Source organism: Helianthus annuus, chromosome 13 (assembly GCF_002127325.2).
Source record: "Helianthus annuus cultivar XRQ/B chromosome 13, HanXRQr2.0-SUNRISE, whole genome shotgun sequence".
Taxonomy (NCBI): domain Eukaryota; kingdom Viridiplantae; phylum Streptophyta; class Magnoliopsida; order Asterales; family Asteraceae; genus Helianthus; species Helianthus annuus.
In genome coordinates this window covers 124,496,204-124,514,282 of record NC_035445.2, presented here as the reverse complement: position 1 = coordinate 124,514,282, position 18,079 = coordinate 124,496,204, and the positions used below count along the sequence as shown (strand labels likewise).

At 36.7% G+C, this 18,079-nt stretch overlaps 2 protein-coding genes and 1 non-coding gene across 3 annotated transcripts; 1 reads left to right on the top strand and 2 right to left on the bottom strand.

Moving 5' to 3' along the window:
• Positions 1–1,377: 1,377 nt before the first annotated feature.
• LOC118485851 lies at positions 1,378–2,339 on the top strand. The gene is made up of 3 exons (XM_035982343.1): positions 1,378–1,531; positions 1,582–1,655; positions 1,902–2,339. The coding sequence occupies exons 1-3, from the start codon at positions 1,378–1,380 to the stop codon at positions 2,337–2,339; spliced, it is 666 nt and encodes a 221-aa protein (XP_035838236.1).
• Positions 2,340–4,953: 2,614 nt separating this feature from the next.
• On the bottom strand, positions 4,954–5,026 carry TRNAA-UGC. The gene has a single exon. It is a non-coding gene; the product is annotated as a tRNA-Ala (tRNA).
• A 1,937-nt stretch (positions 5,027–6,963) lies between these two features.
• Positions 6,964–14,462, bottom strand: LOC110899257 (26S proteasome non-ATPase regulatory subunit 7 homolog A). Its single transcript, XM_022146143.2, has 10 exons — positions 14,126–14,462; positions 11,918–12,010; positions 11,723–11,804; positions 11,385–11,481; positions 11,165–11,240; positions 10,981–11,039; positions 10,750–10,872; positions 7,973–8,030; positions 7,793–7,878; positions 6,964–7,207 (listed from the first exon to the last, which is right to left on the bottom strand). Exons 1-10 carry the CDS (start codon positions 14,310–14,312, stop codon positions 7,145–7,147), a joined length of 924 nt encoding a protein of 307 aa, XP_022001835.1. The 5' UTR covers positions 14,313–14,462; the 3' UTR covers positions 6,964–7,144.
• Between the last annotated feature and the right edge of the window lie 3,617 nt (positions 14,463–18,079).

Sequence of the window (18,079 nt, the reverse complement as noted above, 5' to 3'; positions counted from 1 at the left end):
TCGTGAACAAGTTATTAGGCTTATGAATAGAAGGATTTATTTGTAAACCTAATTTTACCAATTATCAATAAACAAGTTTTGATTCAACACGTTCTTTGGTATCCAATTCTAACAAATTGGTATCAGAGCTCCAAGGAGTTCGATCCACGATCAAGACAAACTATTGATCTTTGAGTTCGGCAAGAAAGCATCAATCATTGAAGGCTTGTGATTGAGAAGATCTTGCAATGGGTTTGTTCCATCACACAAGGCCATTGCAGACGAGGCTTGACGCGCAAGAGTGTGAAGAAATTAATCAAGTTTGTGATCGGAGCAGAGTATAGATGAAAACCGTGCAAACAGAGGACGTGTTTAAGAACATCGGCGATCAAAGGGATACAAGAGAACTCGGTGCGCAATTTGGGACAAAAAAAAGGAAGAACAAATTGTTTCGATCAGGTTCAAGTGTTGTTGCTAAAGATTGTTGAAGGAGCACTCGATACTATCACATAGACGGTTGCGGTTGTTTTAGCTGTTGAAGTTACAATTAAAAAGAGAAAAGTCAACTGAAGGATTTGTTTGATTGAATTTTTATTGAGGCGATCGAAAAAATAACGGTGGAATTAATTTTCTGATCAAGATCAAAAGCAACGATATAATAAAGGAGACAAAAGGAGTTATCCTTTTAAGTATCAATTAAATCACAAAAGACAAGAGGAAGTTGTCTTAAAGCTACGAATTAAAAAAAAAAAGCAGAAGAATTTGTTCTGTTGTGGCGGCTTGTTTTTTGGTCTTACTTCTTGTTGAAGTCTTGAACAAGGATCTAGAAAAGTCAATAGGAGGAGGTCATCAGTTTAAAGGAAAAAAGGCAAAATTAGGTTGTTTTTCGAAGGAAGCAATTATAAGAAAAAAGAAAAATTGTTTCTTAGTTGCAATTAATAGAAAGATATAAAAGGATTTGTTTTCTTTCGACTTGCGATTAAAAAAGGATTAAGCAGTTGTTTTCTAGAGGGAATCGATTTGAGGTTAGAAAATTGATTCAAGTCCAGGTACTCCTTTAACTTACAATAGACGAAACCGAAGGATGGGTGATAACGTGAACCGGGTTCCTCCAACAAAGGAACAATGCTTACTCTTCCATGTCCAATGCTTACGGATACAAACTACACCGTTTGGGCTATGAAGATGAAGGTTTACAAGGTATGGGATGTGATTGACCCAGGAATGACCATCGATACTCACAAAGATTCTATAGCAATCGCTTTGTTATTCCAAGGGTTACCCGAATAGCTAGTGTTGCAGATTAGGAACAATGATTCAGCAAAAGAGATGTGGGAGGCGGTGAAGTCTCGCAATTAAGGTGTTGAATGCGTGAAAGAAGCAAGACTTCAAACCTTAATGTCGAAATATAAGGGTTTGAAGATGAAGGAACTGAGTACGATCGCTGAGTTCGCAGAAAAGATTTCAGGGATTGGTTCTAGATCTGCTTCTCTTGGAACGGTGATTGAAGAAGAGAAACTGGTTAAAGGTTTCTACATGGTTTTCCGAAAAGGTTTATTCACATGGTGGCTTTTCTTGAGCAATCTATTGACCTTAAGACAGTTGGATTTGATGATTTGGTGGGTCTTCTTATAGCCTATGAGGAACGCGTCAACCTTGAAGATAAGGAGCAACCGGTTAGAAGTGCCTAGTTATTGTTGACTTATGAGGAGTGGGAAGCCAGAAAAAAGGAAGGGTACGATCAATGCAAAGGAAGGGCTGAGTCTAGTCAAAGAGGTCGGGGTCGCTGTCGAGGAAAAACCGGGGGTCAAGATAAAGACAAGGAACCGGATCAAAAACCAAAGAAGGACCATTCTAAGATAAGGTACTTTCGATGTGATGAATTATGACATTTTTCTTCAAATTGTCCTACACGTAAAAAGGACGAAGACGAGGAAAACAATCTTATTCAAAGGGTTGAACCGGTTCTTTACTTGCAAACACACGTTGAAGAAGCTAATGATGTGTTTCTAGACAAGGAAAGGATCATTCCAAGGGTATATACTTCGAGCCTAAGTGAACTCAATACATGGTTTCTTGACAATGGGGCGAGTAACCACATGACAGGTAAAAAGGAGTGGTTCACTCACCTCGATCACAACATCAAAGGAAAAGTGAAGTTTGGAGACGGGTCATGCGTAGAGATTAAAGGACGGGGTATGGTCGTCTTGGAAGGAAAATCTGGGGAACAAAGGGTGTTACGCGTTGTTTATTATATTCCCGCACTTGAAAGTAATATAATAAGCATTGGTCAATTGGACAAGATAGGGTACAAGATCGCAATCCAAGACGGTATACTTTGGATGTTTGAGCAACACTGAACTTTGCTAATGAAGGTACCTCGTTCATCGAATCGCATTTACAAGATTAATCTTGAGGTTGTATCTCCAATTTGCATACAGACTAAAGATGACAAGGCTGAAAATAGCGACCAAACAGTCTCTGTTGTGACAGAAATTAGCGACCAAACAGATCAGTCAGCAACAGGAATTAGCGACCAAACTGGGCAGTCAGCGACACATCAGACATATAGCGACCAGGCTGACCAGTTAGCGACAGAACAGCGACAGAATTTGATCAGCTAGTGACAGCTTTAAGCGACCAGTTTTTGACAAATCAGTTTTTCAGCACTTCAATGGGTTTAGAAGGTCCGAATCTGGTCCAGATTAGTTTTGGACATGTTTCTTTGTCAAGATGGTTTGATTTTGCGATCAAATGGATGCTCAATTTATCAAATCAAGAGACAAGTTTAAAAGTCGAGAACTTATTGCAAGAGCAAGTTAAAGTGGAACGTGTTAGCGGGGATTTGCGACGGGCAGATGTCCTCACAAAAGTCGTGCCACGACTAAAGATTATCGAGATGAGATATCTTCTCGGTATTGCAAGATTTGGGGGTGATTTTTAGACTAATCTTGCATATTATGTGTATGTTCGGGTTAAAAGTGACCGACCTACGAAGTTCAGGTAAAAAGTGACCAGGTTATAAATTAGGAGGTTTTTTAGATAGTTTTTTAATCCTAGTTTGAGTCAAATAGGTTTTCCTGGTGAACAAGTTATTAGGCTTATAAATAGAAGGATTTATTTGTAAACCTAATTGTACCAATTATCAATAAACAAGTTTTGATTCAATACGTTCTTTGGTATCAAATTCTAACAGAGTGGAACTGAGAGGTGTTTGATAAAAACATAAAATCGGAAAAGAATAGCGAGATTGAGATGATAGACCTCTGGGAGATCGGGCTACATTGTTGCGAACCAGATATTAGAAGAAGGTGGAATATGAGAAAGGCCCTTGAGAAGATACAAGGGTTGAAGGAGAACGATGAAGATGAAGATCACCCATATGATGCAAATGAAGTAGAGAACTCGAATGGTGCAACCGAAGAAGATTGTTTAAAGATTTTGCAAAGACCTGCTAGTTTTTAGAAGGCTTTAGTAAAAATGATACATTGGCCTTGTTTTATTCCCAGTTTCCCACCCATTTCCATTTCGCATTTAGAGAATGGCAATAGGGAGAAAAACTGGTTTCTATAACGTACTTAGCTAGGCTCAGAAACGGCGACCAATTTGAACTGGTTTTAAAACATTGTGTGCAATATGTTTTCTTGTATAAATCGTTATGGAAATTATATTCCAAAAGTAGTATATTGACTCTCTAGTGTCCAAGTTGCATGAAATCAGTTTTGATATGATATAGGAAATTAAGGAGCACTTGAGTTGAAGAAAATAAGTTAAGTAAAACTTAGAGATATAAGCTTGGTTGTTTCGATTGATTCGGTATATATTTTATGTTTATTTCTCTGTGTTTGTCTCTTCTTATGACCAAGACCAAAGTATTATATAAACACTTAATTGTCTTGAAATATTGCGACATTGTTGAAAAGTAAGTTAGATTTACACATTTGTGTAGTTATATCCATAACACATAAAATCTAGACATGTTTTCACTTGGGTAGAAAAATCAGGGCCGGATCTATAGTACAAGTAGCCCAAACTCGGGCCTAGGGCCTCTAAAAATAGGGCCCCCACTTAAAAGAAAACTAATATGCGAATTTTTAATAATAGTTCAAACTTATTGTTTTAGATTTGTTTGATTCCTTATACAAACAAACCACTCTTTGTTATATTCGTGTTAGATTTTTGCTTGGTTTCAAACATGGATAAAACGTATCGTTTATAACAATCAAAGAAATAAAAAGGACACCAACATTTTATTTTGCCTAGGGCCTCCAAAAAGTTTGGAACAGCCAAACTTTCATAACTAACTATGCTATGAAATTGGAGTTTGTGGTACTTGTTGATGTAGGTAATTAATGAGGCTAAGTAGCTAAGAAACTTGATATACAAAATTCCATCGAGTCAAAAACCAATATCGCCTATCTCTATTCATTGTGATAATTGGCTAAAGCTTATAGCCAAGTATAAAACGACAAAGTAATGCCTATATGTATTGTTGTTTATTCATTGTTTTAATTATGATGTTAAGTATTCCCTTATGACAAAATAATTCCTATATGTATTGTTGTTGATTAATCTGGACCTTAGTTTGTGATTTAAGCATTTGACAATCATCTTGGGTAAGTTTCCTTGGCCCTAATTCCGTTCCGTGGGTTACAAGATTGTCATATAAGATGAATGCAAAGTTGCCTTAGAAATGTCAGACTGTAAAATCGTTATACTAACTATTCCCTAATGAGCTAACACAAGCATACGTCGATCGTGTTAGCCAACAAACTTACTCTACGTTGATCACTGAACACTTGTTGAACTTTGCTTCTAACATTGTATTAGAAAGGAATCGAGTGTCTTCGCTTTAGAAATTTTACTCGGATGGATTTTGAGAAAATATTATGAAACAACAAAATGATGAAAGAAATCTTTTATGGATTTTCAAAAGAAAATTTCATTTAAAATTCATGTAAAAAGCGACAAAAATGGAGATGCGGGGGATCGAACCCCGTGCCTCTCGCATGCAAAGCGAGCGCTCTACCATTTGAGCTACATCCCCACATGCCATTGTACCTGTTTTGATGATTTATAATAATACTCCCTTACTGAGGCTGTTTTAGTGAAATTGGAACAGTGAACTTAAGTTAAAGTATAGGTAATTTGTATCCATCACACTTTTCACTTTATGGTCCAGCATAATAGTCAAAGGCACACAAGGCACTCCGCTCGTGTAGGGGCTCACTTCTGCCATACCTACTTACGCCCATCATGGCGCATATTAGTCCTGCGCCTGTTCCGGCCAAATTCTTCAGAAATTAAAAATGTCTGAAACTGGTATAACTGGTCTGAAACATTACAAATTGGCCTAGAACCAGCCTAAAAAAGTCTATACTATGCGCCTTGCTTAAAAAACTCTGCGCTTCCAAGGCTCACCCTTTACGCCTAGTGCCTTTAGACTACATAGTGATCTGATCAAGCTTAACTGTCAATCTGGTCAAAGTTGATTACAAGTGTGCTTATCTTTTAAAGATCACAAATTTCTTTCATTTCATGTTTTTTTTTCCTGAATTTGTTGTTGTTTGGCATTCTTTCGTGTGTGATTCCAAAAACCAAAAGTTTGTAAGGACAAAAGAATTTGTTTTGATCATAAAAGAAGACGAAGAATTGAACTAGATAGATGTAGTTTTATTGAGGAAACCATCATTTAATGAAATAATTTACGATTCTGATTCGAATAGATTTTTTCTTCAGTCTTCTTGTTCAGTGGCAGATCTAGAAGAAAACTTCAGGAGTACCCCCAAAAAAATTACCGTCGGAGAAAAAAAATTACGAGGGGTATTTTGCACTTCACCAAGAAAGTTGAGGGGTATCCCGGACACCCTCTTAGCCCATAATAGATCCACCCCTGGTCTTGTTAGTTGATAGTTAACCTCCTTTTAGACATGTTTCTTTTGGAATTGTGGTCTCTTTAGGTGGGTAGTAGGAAGAACAATTTTTACCTAAACCGTTTTTTCAATCAAATGTTCAACACAGAAGGTACTTCTTCTTTTCTATGCAGATTTCTGATGCATAGGGAATGTTTGGATGTGTGTTTTTGAAAGTGACTATGATATTAAATAATCATAAATCATATAATTAGCTATAGACAAGGCGGTAGAAACTAGTGTTTGGATGTGCTTTGGTTGTTTAATTAAACATAGACATTATCAGACGATCTGTTCTTGAACGCGAGACACCCTCATAAACATGTTCCCTATTTTCCTTTCCGTCTTGGGCGAAGAAAGTTCTAAAGTGTTTTACTTTGTTTCCTCAAAGTAATATTAGGTTCAAATACACGGAGATACTCAATACCTCAAAGACATACCCCAGAAGACACCGGAAGCCCAAGGGACACTATAAAACTGAAGAGATTAAAATGGAGGAATGCTGCTCAGAACCTGAAGGAATGAGACGAGGAAATCAAGAAAATGATGGCCGAGAAACTTACATAAAATGCAGAACCAGCTGAAGCTACTGTGAAAGGCCAGTCAATAAGCTGATCGTTTGTCTTGGCAATAGCTTTCGTGATTTGTTTAATAATCTCAAGTAGTTTGTGGAATGAGTTCTTGTGTTGGAACCGTGTGTTTCAAGTAAACTGGTATTTAGGAGTTCTGTGTTTTAACTCTTAAAGCTTGCAACTTTAGGCATTGATCATTTACAAGATTTACCAATTCGAATGATTCTAATCATCAGTTGAACAAAGCTGAGGTCTGTGTGTGCAGTTTTACACATTAATATATGTCACAGGTTATATTTTATCTCTTAGCATTTGAACAGTTAAATTTCAAGATTTTCTAAAAACAAAACCAAACAAACGATATGAATGTCATCTTGAATTGTATGTAAGCGAACAGATTTTCAAAATTATTGTTTTAAAAGTGGATTAGTATGGTAATAATATAAATTATTAATCATTTTATTATTTAACGTAAGATTTGTTTAAATGCAATAATAAAATATATAAAAAGGAACTTTTGTGTGTTTAAAAGAGAATCCGACCCTCCTGTTTTCACCCGTACGAAAGCTAAACTCGTTGACTTGTTACGACTAGTTACTCATCGTGGATTGCAATCCATTCCAATACAACAGTTGAGATGGAAAAACAATACAAAACAAGATTAAAATGTTTTGTCCGTCCCTAACTACTGACAACCGTGGCCGGTTTTGCATCTTCTGCTTTCTCGTGCTCCTTGTTAAGCATCTGAGCACAACAAAATTAACCACCTTACATCAGTTCATCAAACCATTTTTAGTACACATCACATAAGACACGTGGGCAAACAGCCAAAAATGACAGTTAGCAAGAATTTAATTCACTTTCCGATGCAATCAAGTAAATTAGGGGGGGGGGGGGGGGCAAAATGAACAGTTTGGGCAACTAGTCAAACTGGGTTGGAGTCGAAGTGAGTCTGACCCGTTTGGGAAGAACCCAACACCAATAAACCATATATGAGTGAAGATACTTATTGTGAAAACAAAAAAAGTTGACTTCTTTTAAAAGACATAGGACACTGTAAGCATTCTGATACCCGATATAAAACTTTAAACCGGACTATAACCTGTTTCTTTGTAGCTATTTTCAACATTTAAACTGTTTGACCCGTTATCAAACAAATACAGCACGCATTAACCCGCTCTGGTGTAAATGGGTTGAAATTGAAACCTCTTAAGTCTTAACATGAACTAGCCCGCATTAATGTGTTCTCATATACAGAGGGGTTAAAAATGTCACTTCAAAAACAAAACATGTTTCAGATATTTCAAAGGGTGGAGAACGGGTGTTTACCTTATTATTGATCAAGTTGTGAAGAGCGATCACACTTCTAATGAGAGAAGAAAGGTAGATAACAAGCATTTGGTCATTGGTTTTCACTGCAAAGTAGCAAAGAACAAACAAAATACCAAAGAAAAAGTAAGAATCTTTAAATAACTTTCCCACCTTTTCTAAAGTAATATAATTATATACCTGCAAATGCCTTTATCAAATCAGCAACATTCAGATTGGGAAGAAGGTTAAACACATCCTGCAATGTAAAAACAATTTAACCATAGTCACAGAATTCACTATAAAAAGTGGCGAATCTTGTGAAAGATGAAAACAAATAGATACGTATTGAGAGGCGGCAATTTGAAACATTTACTTATTATATGGGTTATGGGTTATGCACTCATGCTTATGCTTGATCCTCAAAAAGGTCAAATCAAGACGTTTAGTTAAAAAGGAAACGTTCAATGGGTGTAAAGTCACCTACTCACCCAACATGTACCTTAATGTAGGGGTGACCGAAAAACCAAATAACCGAATAAACCGAAAAACTGATTTAACCGAACTGCACAAATAACCGAATAAACCGAACCGAAATTCAGGGTTCGGTTACAGTTTCGCAATTTATGAAAACCTTGCAGTTTATGAAAACCGAAAAAACCCAACCAAATAATCTAAAAAAATGTAATGTTTGTTATATATTGATTTAGGAATTATTATGTTTATTCTTGAAGGTTAAGTGTTTCTAATAAGAACATTAATATGTTTATTTATCTTTGAAATGATTTATCCATTGCTTATAAGAAATAACAAACTTTAACATTAAATGATTTTCAAACTATTACAAAATAAAATGTCTTAAAAAAACTTTGGAGAAACATAAAAAAAGATTAGAAGGTTACTTACATTTATGTGAACAATTTTAGTTAAATATTAACTTAAATGTAAACATCTAAGAAAGATTCTTAAATCTTGGATTGTACTTTTTTATTTTTAAATCTTACGTAATTTGTTTCAAAAACCGAACTAAACCGTTGCTAAAACCGAACGGTTACCGAACATTTTTAAATATTAACTCAAATGTAAACATCTAAGAAAGATTTTTAAATCTTGGATTGTACTCTTTATTTTTAAATCTTACATAATTTGCACTAATTTTAACGCTATTTTACTAATGTCATGAAAATAACGTTAAAAGCGGCGAGCGGTTAATCATGCATCATGTGGTAGCGTTGATAGCCGAAAGACAAAAGGGTACATGCACTAATCGACCTTTGTCTCAATTGTTGAGTGTTATGTGCCTTATGTCCAAGGCTTGATGCAAAACTACTATCGAGCCAGGGGTCTCGCAGGCTGTGTTTAAAAAAGCGCGCTTAAAGCGAGCGTGAAGCGCTGGAAAAAACGTTTTTTTGGGTCTGAAGCGTTACATTACGTGAAGCGATGTGAAGCGAGCTTTAAGCGGCGAAGCGATGAAGTTGTGAAGCGACGCTCCAGCCAATCAGATCACCATTTGGGCCATTTTTTAAGCCCAACAGTCTTTACAAGGTACATATCGACCTTATATCGACGATATAGCGACTTCCTATGTGAAATCCGGCGACAAATTCCGGCGACGGAGTTGCTTTCAGCCGGAAACCAGGAAGAAGGGGGAAGAAGAAGAAGAGAGATGCTGAGAGCGGCTGCGTATCTGTCTTTTAGGCTTTTAGGGTTTTTATAAGTTAAGGTTTTTAAACATTTAACCCCTCTATCTTTCATTAGTTTACATTCAGTCCCTGAAACTTCTAACTTTTTACTTAAAAAGTGTAAAGATAGTTTGTCTATTTAAACATTTAACCCCCTCTATCTTCAGTAGTTTACATTTGGTCCTTAAACTTTTTAATTTATGCATAAAAGTACAAAATTAACATTATAAAATACATATATATAATATGGATAGCTATTTTTGATACATATATATAAAATTAACATTATATATAATTATATATAATATGGAGCGCTTCGTATACGTGAAGCTCTCGCTTCGCGCTTGAAGCTTCGCTTAAAGCTTTTGGAACCAAAACGCTTCGGAGCGCTTCGCGCTTTTTTAAACCAAGCTCGCAGGGGTCTCGCTGGAAGCAGCCTCTCTATTGCTACGGGGTAGAGGTAAGGTTGTCTACATCTTACCCTCCTCGGACCATGGTTTTAAAAAACGGTTGAGGCGTGCACCTCGAGACGCGCCTCAAGGCGAAACGGCCAAAAAACGATTCTGAGGCGCGCCTCAGCACCATGCATTGATGGGTGGTGAGGTCCCATATTGACTATCATGAGGTCTTTTCTTGTAGATGGTTTATACTATTTGTGCGCCTCAGGGGTTATAGAAATTTGTTTTTGATGTTTTTGCGTTTTTGTGTCAATTTCAAGCAATTTATGTCTTTTTTATGTGTGTTTTTGATTATTTTGATGAATTTGATGATGAATTTAGTTAGTATTACTATTTTTATAAGATACATAATATTTATATTTATTTTTTAATTCCGCCTCGGTTCGCCTCGAGGCTTACGCCTCGTGAGGCTAAGTGAAAACGCCTCGAAACTCGTTTCCGTTTTTTTAAACCTTGCCTCAGACCCTACCTTAGCTTTGCTATTGGTGGGATTTACTGACGACGACGATGATGTAATTTGTTTCAAAAACCGAACGGTTACCGAGCATTTTGGTTTCGGTTTTAGTTTTACCAAAAAACCGAACCGAACCATGCACACCCCTACTTTAATGCATAGAATATCTTAACTCGCTTTACTATTGTAATAGTTATTTGTAAAAGGTTTAAAAATTGACAAGGTATTTTTGGGTAAACCAAACCCGTTTCAAGTTTCAACCCACACTAAAAAGATTACCCACTTTGACCCAAACCCGTTTGGAGTAGTTAACCTGACCAGCCAATTTTGCCACCTCTAATTATAATGTTGTTGGATATGTGGATAAAATGTAGAATAACAAACCTGTAGATGGTACAGAATTTCATGATTTAATGGTAGCTTGCCATCTATAACAAGGTCAAGATACCCACGTATCTCCTTCAATCTTGCATCTAAACCTTTCAATGCTGCCAGCTTTCCAGTTACCTATATAATATGAACAAATATGAAAGAAAAATATAGCTTAGCAACTGTTGTGAAGCAATCGATGAAATTAAATGAAAACAATAATATAATAATAAAAAAAGAAGAGACCTCTGTTGCAAGTGTGCTGATAGTGGTATCCTTGACATCCCTCAACAAATGTTCCACTCCTGTTGAAAGAGGATTCCATAAATGAAAGAATATGATCAAAGGAATACGCACGAACACATCTCTTTTGTTTATGTGATTGGTTAAGTGAATATTTCTAAATTTTTTTTCTTTGCTCTTGGATTACCGATTTCCTCTACTTCATGTGCGGCGATTTCTGAAGGCACGTGAACGAAAACCTTCTGGCTTTTCTGAGTGGCGTTCTGAAAATTGAGGCAAATCAATGCTTAGTCCATCATTTAGATATGAATGGTATTATGTATTCAAAACAGATTCTAACAGTTCTATGATGTGTAGATGGGCATCGTATTAAATGATAATTTAATTAGGAACTGGTATTGATTTACCTCTTTAACCTCTTCAATGGCATAATATGCTTTGGTCGGTATTCCCAACTCCTTCGGTTGCACATCGATTATAACCAATACAGGATTTGGAACATAGCTGCAGTAACAAGATTCAACAGTCAAGATACCAGAAACGAGAACAGGTAAGGTAATAAAACCATAAGAAATGATTAACAAGACGTCATTCGTTGAGAACTAAGATTTCATGATTATAGATTATTTTATACTAAAAATGAGATACAAAATAACCCTGAGAAAGCTTAAAATATGTGCATATGATCCTGCTGCTGAAAATTGGTAGAGAAAATTTATAATCAGAATAAGATCATATTGCATACTCATTAAATAGACCATGAACATCGAGATCATTCTCCCGTAGTTTTGGGCCAGTGCTATACCACCCTACAACATGCTCCTTTGCTGCAACAAACTTCAATATTATTAGCACATAACTTTATAATAGGGTAGCTTTATTCAGAAAGGAAAACAAAAGGCGCTAATCAGTGCTGTATTTATGAAATATTGAGTATTACCGTTGATTCTCTTGAACATGGAGAACATGGCCTCATGATAGTTGTGATCAAGAAACCATATACTGGGGTCCTTCTCATCTTCCTCGAATGGCACTATAAAAAGAAGGAAAAAAAAGCATACATTTAGAAGAATGAATCTAGGGGTAGTTTTAGATGTACATGTGTTTAAGTTTCAACTGGTTGAACTGTACTGATAATTGTTTTACAGTGATATCTATTTGCTGTTACAGAATGTGAACTTCATGACTTTTCATAAATCAGAACGCAACAAATACAGAGGTGCGCAAAACTGCCATTGCAAACATATACTCTTTGTTCTATAACTATTCTGTGTGTAGTGTTCATCAATCAAAATTCAATAAATATAGTTATAGTTTTGCAACACAACCCTATCAAGGTGCACCTGAAACATTCAGGTTAAGTGAAGATTATCGCATTAGTTGTCCTCAAATCCTACATAAATTCAAAACTCTAATCTGTGTATCCCTTGAATAGAGGGAAGAATGTTACAGAAAAATGGATGCTACAACTTAATAAAGGTATTTGAGTCTTTCGATAACTCCTGACTCCATCTTGTTAAAGTATCCACAGATATAATACCACCGTATAAATGTATAATATTGAGCAAAAAGAAGAGGTCAAGGAGTTTTCTCTTAAAATCTGTAATAATACAATAAATCTTAAGTGAGATGGCTTTAACAGTGTTTCTGAGAAGGACACGGTATTCTTATATGAATGAAGTCTAGAATCCCTAGTTTCTTAAATCGTCTATCCGAAGCCTGTTTTCTAACATCTTATTCTGTAGCAAACTAAGAACTTACATGTTGCAAAACAATCATTTCAGATGTGATTTAAGTCCAGAAATGTCATGATGTCAATGGTTTTTTTACCATATGCTTCGTATCCCAAATTAAACAAGCAATATAGTTAAGATACTGAGTTTTGTACACACTAATTTATTGACGAATATGATACTCAAGATTCAACACCTATCACAAAGCAAATTCGGTTTTATATACTAAACGTAGTTGATGCAAATGTAATTCTGGTAACATAGTACAACAAACCATGCAAATTTGTTGCCAGTGATAGCATAGTTTGGGTTAAATAGTAATCGATCAGAAACAGATTTCGCTTGTCATCCCGTTGTACAATAATTCTATTTGACTATTAGTATTCTAATGGGGAAGGTTTGGTATGTCTGCCTGTCGGTCTGTCGACTCTGTCCTACAAATGCATAGCAGTCAACCACTCACAGAGCATACATTCAGGACGAAACTAACACCAGATCTTCCTCAATCATGCAAACACTTAATCGTATCCTATCAAGCTTCAACCGAACATACTACTCTCATAACTGCAAAACTTAGATGTAAAGAACGAGCACAAAAATTTAACCCATATCCGTCATGATTATAAACCCTAGAAAACACATCTTTAGCATAAACAATCTATAATCCTGAATAACCACAGAAATTCAACTGCCATATATATCATGAATATGAACCCTAGAATACACATCTTTAACGAAACTCACTAATACCTCATCTTAACCATAAACAATCTATAATCATAAATAATCTCAAGTTCACAACAATTAAACTTATAAACCCTAGAAAACATATCTTTAGCATAACAATCTAGAATCGTAAAAAACCTCAAGAAAACTCGACTGTCATATCCGCGACATGATTACAAACCTAAAATACACATTTTAGCATAACTGCATAAATAATCCATAATCATGAATAACCACAAAAACTCAACTGTCATATCTGTCAAGAATTCATGATTATAAACCCTAGAATACACATCTTTAGCATAAACAGTCTACAATTACAAACAATCAATCACCAAAACTCAACTGTCACATCACCAAAAACCTCACTAGCATCTCATCTTGAGCATAAACAACCTATAGAATAATCACAAGTTCACACCAATTCAATTTATAAACCCTAGATTGCACATCTTTAACATAAACAATCTAAAATCCTGAATAAACACAACAATTCAACTGTCACATCCATCACATTTAGAAACCCTAGACCACACATCTTACCATAAACAAGCTATAACCACAAACAATCACCAAAAATAACTATCACATCACCAAAAACAACCTACAATAACTAAATTTACCACCTCAGATCCAAACAAATCCTAGAACACACGCAAAACAAAAACCGAATCGATCGAAAACCAAACCTGCGTAACTATTAGTGACATCAACGGTTCCTTTGAACGAGCTACCGAGAAGAACACCGACGACTCGCTTCCGAGTGTCTTTAGCGACTCTGTAGTAGTTGTCGACGATGCTGAGGAGTACTAACGGATGTACGACGACTTTTTCGATCGATCGAACTGATAATTGTTGTGATTTTATGACGTCCATTGGTGATTACTCGATGTGGAGATTGATTTAGTGACGGTTTATGGTTTTTCGTGACGAATTTGGAGTGATGAAATTTTGCTACCTGCAAACCCTTTTTCTGTGTTTTTGTCTTTCTTTCCAAGAAAGTGAGGTCGGGTTCTTGGTATATTTGGTGTGGGTGGGTCGACCCGGAGTTTTTAACTTTTCTAGGGTTTATGTTTCTAGAGTAAATTACGATTTTGGTCATGTGGTTATATCATTTTTATTATTTTAACCTAATTTTTTTATCAATTGAGTCTCTAACGTCTTTTTTTTAATCCTTTTGGCCCCTGACATCTTTTTTTCTAACTCTTTTGATCACTAACGTCTTTTTTTCTAACCATTTTGGCCCCTAACATTTAATGGATAGGGTTAGTGTTAGGGGCCAAAAGTGTCAGAAAAAAAGACGTTAAGGGCTTAGATGTTAAATTTTTTTTTTTTTTGCTAAAAGGGTAAAATTCATATAACCACGAGGGCCAAAATCGTAATTTACTCATTTTTTATATGATTGTTTTAGCTATCACGCTGGTGCGGTGACTCGGTTTAAAATAAAATTTACATTGAAACGTCACACAATGGTGATAAAGTAAGACCATGTGTAGTGGTTAAGCCAAATAATGCCCCCACCATGGGACGTTTTGTGACACGTGGCAGTCCAGTCAACATGGGGTATTATTGCAAAAGTGGCGTAGTGGGAATAATGCCCAATAACGCTCATTCAAACATTTTGTGACAACCGTCACTTTTCCGTATATTTCGTACACTCAATAAACAGTAATTTGTGCTTAAATGACTGTGCATGATCTGGTTTACCAGACAAGTAAATTTCTGAATTCCATACAAGTGAATTCATGCATGATATATGCTACAAGAATTACCTTATGATAGCGTTGCGTCAAAAATATTAGTAAACTCAACGGTAAGACACATCGTGTCAACAGAACTGCAGAAAGCAATCAGACATTAGAATTGGAGCCTAGGTGTAGGTCCAACGTCAAGAATGCACTAAAACCGAAGAGTACATACAAGGGTTTTAATATAGGCATTCCGGAAGCTAAAATACGCACTAAAAAACACCCGAAACGCACTTTAAGTGCAGAAATTTATAAAATTCAGCTATAAAACAGCTTTTAACACATAAATTTCATGCAGAATTTATGTTTTATCATCCAAGATACTTCCCTAAGTGTCGGGGATTGAAAGTGTTACAAAAGGACACTTGAAAGACACAAAACGGTGCAATTTAGCACTTAAACGAATCGGTATTTAACCGAACAACCGGATATTACCCGGAACACCAAAATATTGCTAGAAGCAATGTTTTTATTTTTCTAAGCTAGTTAGGGTCCCCGAACACCCTAACACACACTAAAATACTAGTAACTAACTAAACTAATTATACACTTGTATTTGGATTACAAGTAACTAGTTGATTGGAATTTACCATTAGACCCCCTCCCCCATTAGCAAGGAATCGGCCCACATGGCCTATTTATGTGATCCTATTTGATCTCCAATATCTTGCAAGACCTTCTTAAAAGATTCATTTAGATTAGTGTATTGTACTTAAGAGACATAAGAAACAATGGGTAAAAGCTTAAGTGGGGTTATAAGAAGAACATGATGAACCATTCTCACACACACCCAACATCCTCATCCTTCTCCTCCCTCTCCCTTGCTCACGGCTCCATCCACCACCATACCACCACCCTTTTTTCATTCAACTTCCTTCCGTTCTAAGGATACTAGAAGGTGTTGGAAGGCATACAACGAAGCGTGGAAGCGTTGGAAGTGGAAGGACCTCATCTAGGAGCTTTTATCCACCACTTTTCTACATTTGAACTTCCCTAGCCTTGAGCTAGTGGTAAGAACTTAGATCCTTGCATCTTCATCTTGTCTTTGGTGGTTAATAGATGATGAGAATGATAAAAGTTAAGAAACTTTAAAGATCATGAACAAATGTTGAACATGATGTGTTAAAAGGTGGATAAAGAGATGATATATGTGTATGTCACACCCCAACCGATGGCGGAATCATCGGGGCGCGGCACTGAGCGAAACAGATTGTCCAGAAGTTTCCACAACAACTATTATACAAATTCAGTTAAATGCTACGTCCCATACCGTATCCCAAATAAATAACAAGTCATTACACAAAGCATCTAGTCAATAAATCCTGTTCCGACAACTCAGATTCAATTATTACAAACCAAATAAAATATTGTTCAAATGTTTCTAAGACCCTCTTTGGACAAGATCTACAGACAGCTAAGCCCTAGACTCCTGCTCAGAGAACTATTTGTTGGGGGCCTCTAGAAACTTATTCTAGCCTCGCTTTCCTAGCAAGCAAACACCTTAAACACATGTCACATACGTTAAAATAAAGTCAATACATATAATGTAAAGGTGAGTACACAAGTTTGATAATAGAATATAGAGTTCGAATAGTTTACGCATAACCAGGCACATACACAGAGGAAAACGAAGCATGTTAATTATCGACATGGGACCATCGATACCAACGACTGCGGGTTGACTGTCCGAGACAGTTCGCAATACATGAATACCACCGTAATCCATGCAAGTAATTGTCCTTAACAACCCCCGTGTGAACGGGTGCTGAGTCCAAACTATAGTACTATGTTGCTAAGGCAGGTAGATAGCACTCCACGTGTAAACATAATAAACAAGTATTCATTTAGTCAAGTAATACATGTGATCGGTTAGCGTTCAAATAGTTTGTATAGTGTAATTGATTGTGATTTTGATAGGTAACGTATGTAACACCCAAAAGTGCTAAAGCAAAAAGGGATCGAGTATACTCACAGTGATTGATTATGGATTGAAGGGAGCGCTGAGAGTAGGTTAGCCTGAATAGTTCGCTAGTATAACGATGAGTAACGCGAAAATGCAAACAAGGGTAACTGGATCGAACGGTCTGGTCGATCGAACGGTAGGTTCGATCGAACAGCCCTATCCGTTTGGTTGGTCTAACCGTTCGGATAGTCTGCTCGATCGGCCGGATGGCTCGATCGGCTTGGACAGTTCAAGTGGATTGTTTCTTCCTTTAGGAAAGATGTGTTTGTGTATGATGGTTTGAACTTTTGAAGTTTTAGTTGCAGCATTTGAAAACATTGAAGTATCCTTACCTTTCAGGTCGATCGATCGATCGAACGGGTAGTTCGATCGGTCGGCCCAACCGATCGGTTAGTCAACTTCAGTTGCAAGTCCTCAAGGAATGGTCACTCGATCAAGCGGTGTATCCGATCGAATAGCATCCTAAGGCCTGGCTAGTTTGAAAAACGATTAAGTGTTGAAACATAGTATCTCATGATCCGAATAGTAATGTTTACCAATCGAGTGGCATATTCGATCGAACATCACTTCGTCAATACCATACTTCATTAAATTGGAAAGATGTGGGACCATGTGTCAGCTGATCGGCTGGCCCGGTCGAGCGGCTGGTAGGTCCGTTCGGCTGGGCTGTTCGTTCGAACAGTCTAGCCGTTCGGCTAGCATTTCTGACCTGGTCGGCCTTTCGTCTAACACTTGGCTGTTTTGGTTTGTTTTGATATGATTTTGAAGTATTTTGACAACGAGTTGAACCATAGAACATGGGTTCTTACTTGCTTCACTGGTTTGGGCAGGAATCACCCAAGTCCGTCCAGTGAACGGTTCGGAACTGTAGTTTAACGTTTAACCCGAAATCGGTGAACCTCGTAGTTAGAATCTGAACCTTGAACCACATG

Coding starts and splice junctions, on each gene's coding strand:
- LOC118485851 (XM_035982343.1), top strand. CDS start 1,378: ATGTCGAAATATAAGGGTTTGAAGATGAAGGAACTGAGTACGATCGCT. Junction 1,532..1,581: donor CTACATGGTTTTCCGAAAAG/GTTTATTCACAT, acceptor ACCTTAAGACAG/TTGGATTTGATGATTTGGTG. Junction 1,656..1,901: donor TTGAAGATAAGGAGCAACCG/GTTAGAAGTGCC, acceptor ACACGTAAAAAG/GACGAAGACGAGGAAAACAA.
- LOC110899257 (XM_022146143.2), bottom strand. CDS start 14,312: ATGGACGTCATAAAATCACAACAATTATCAGTTCGATCGATCGAAAAA. Junction 11,040..11,164: donor ACATGAAGTAGAGGAAATCG/GTAATCCAAGAG, acceptor CTCTTTCAACAG/GAGTGGAACATTTGTTGAGG. Junction 7,208..7,792: donor ACAACTTGATCAATAATAAG/GTAAACACCCGT, acceptor TGTTGTGCTCAG/ATGCTTAACAAGGAGCACGA.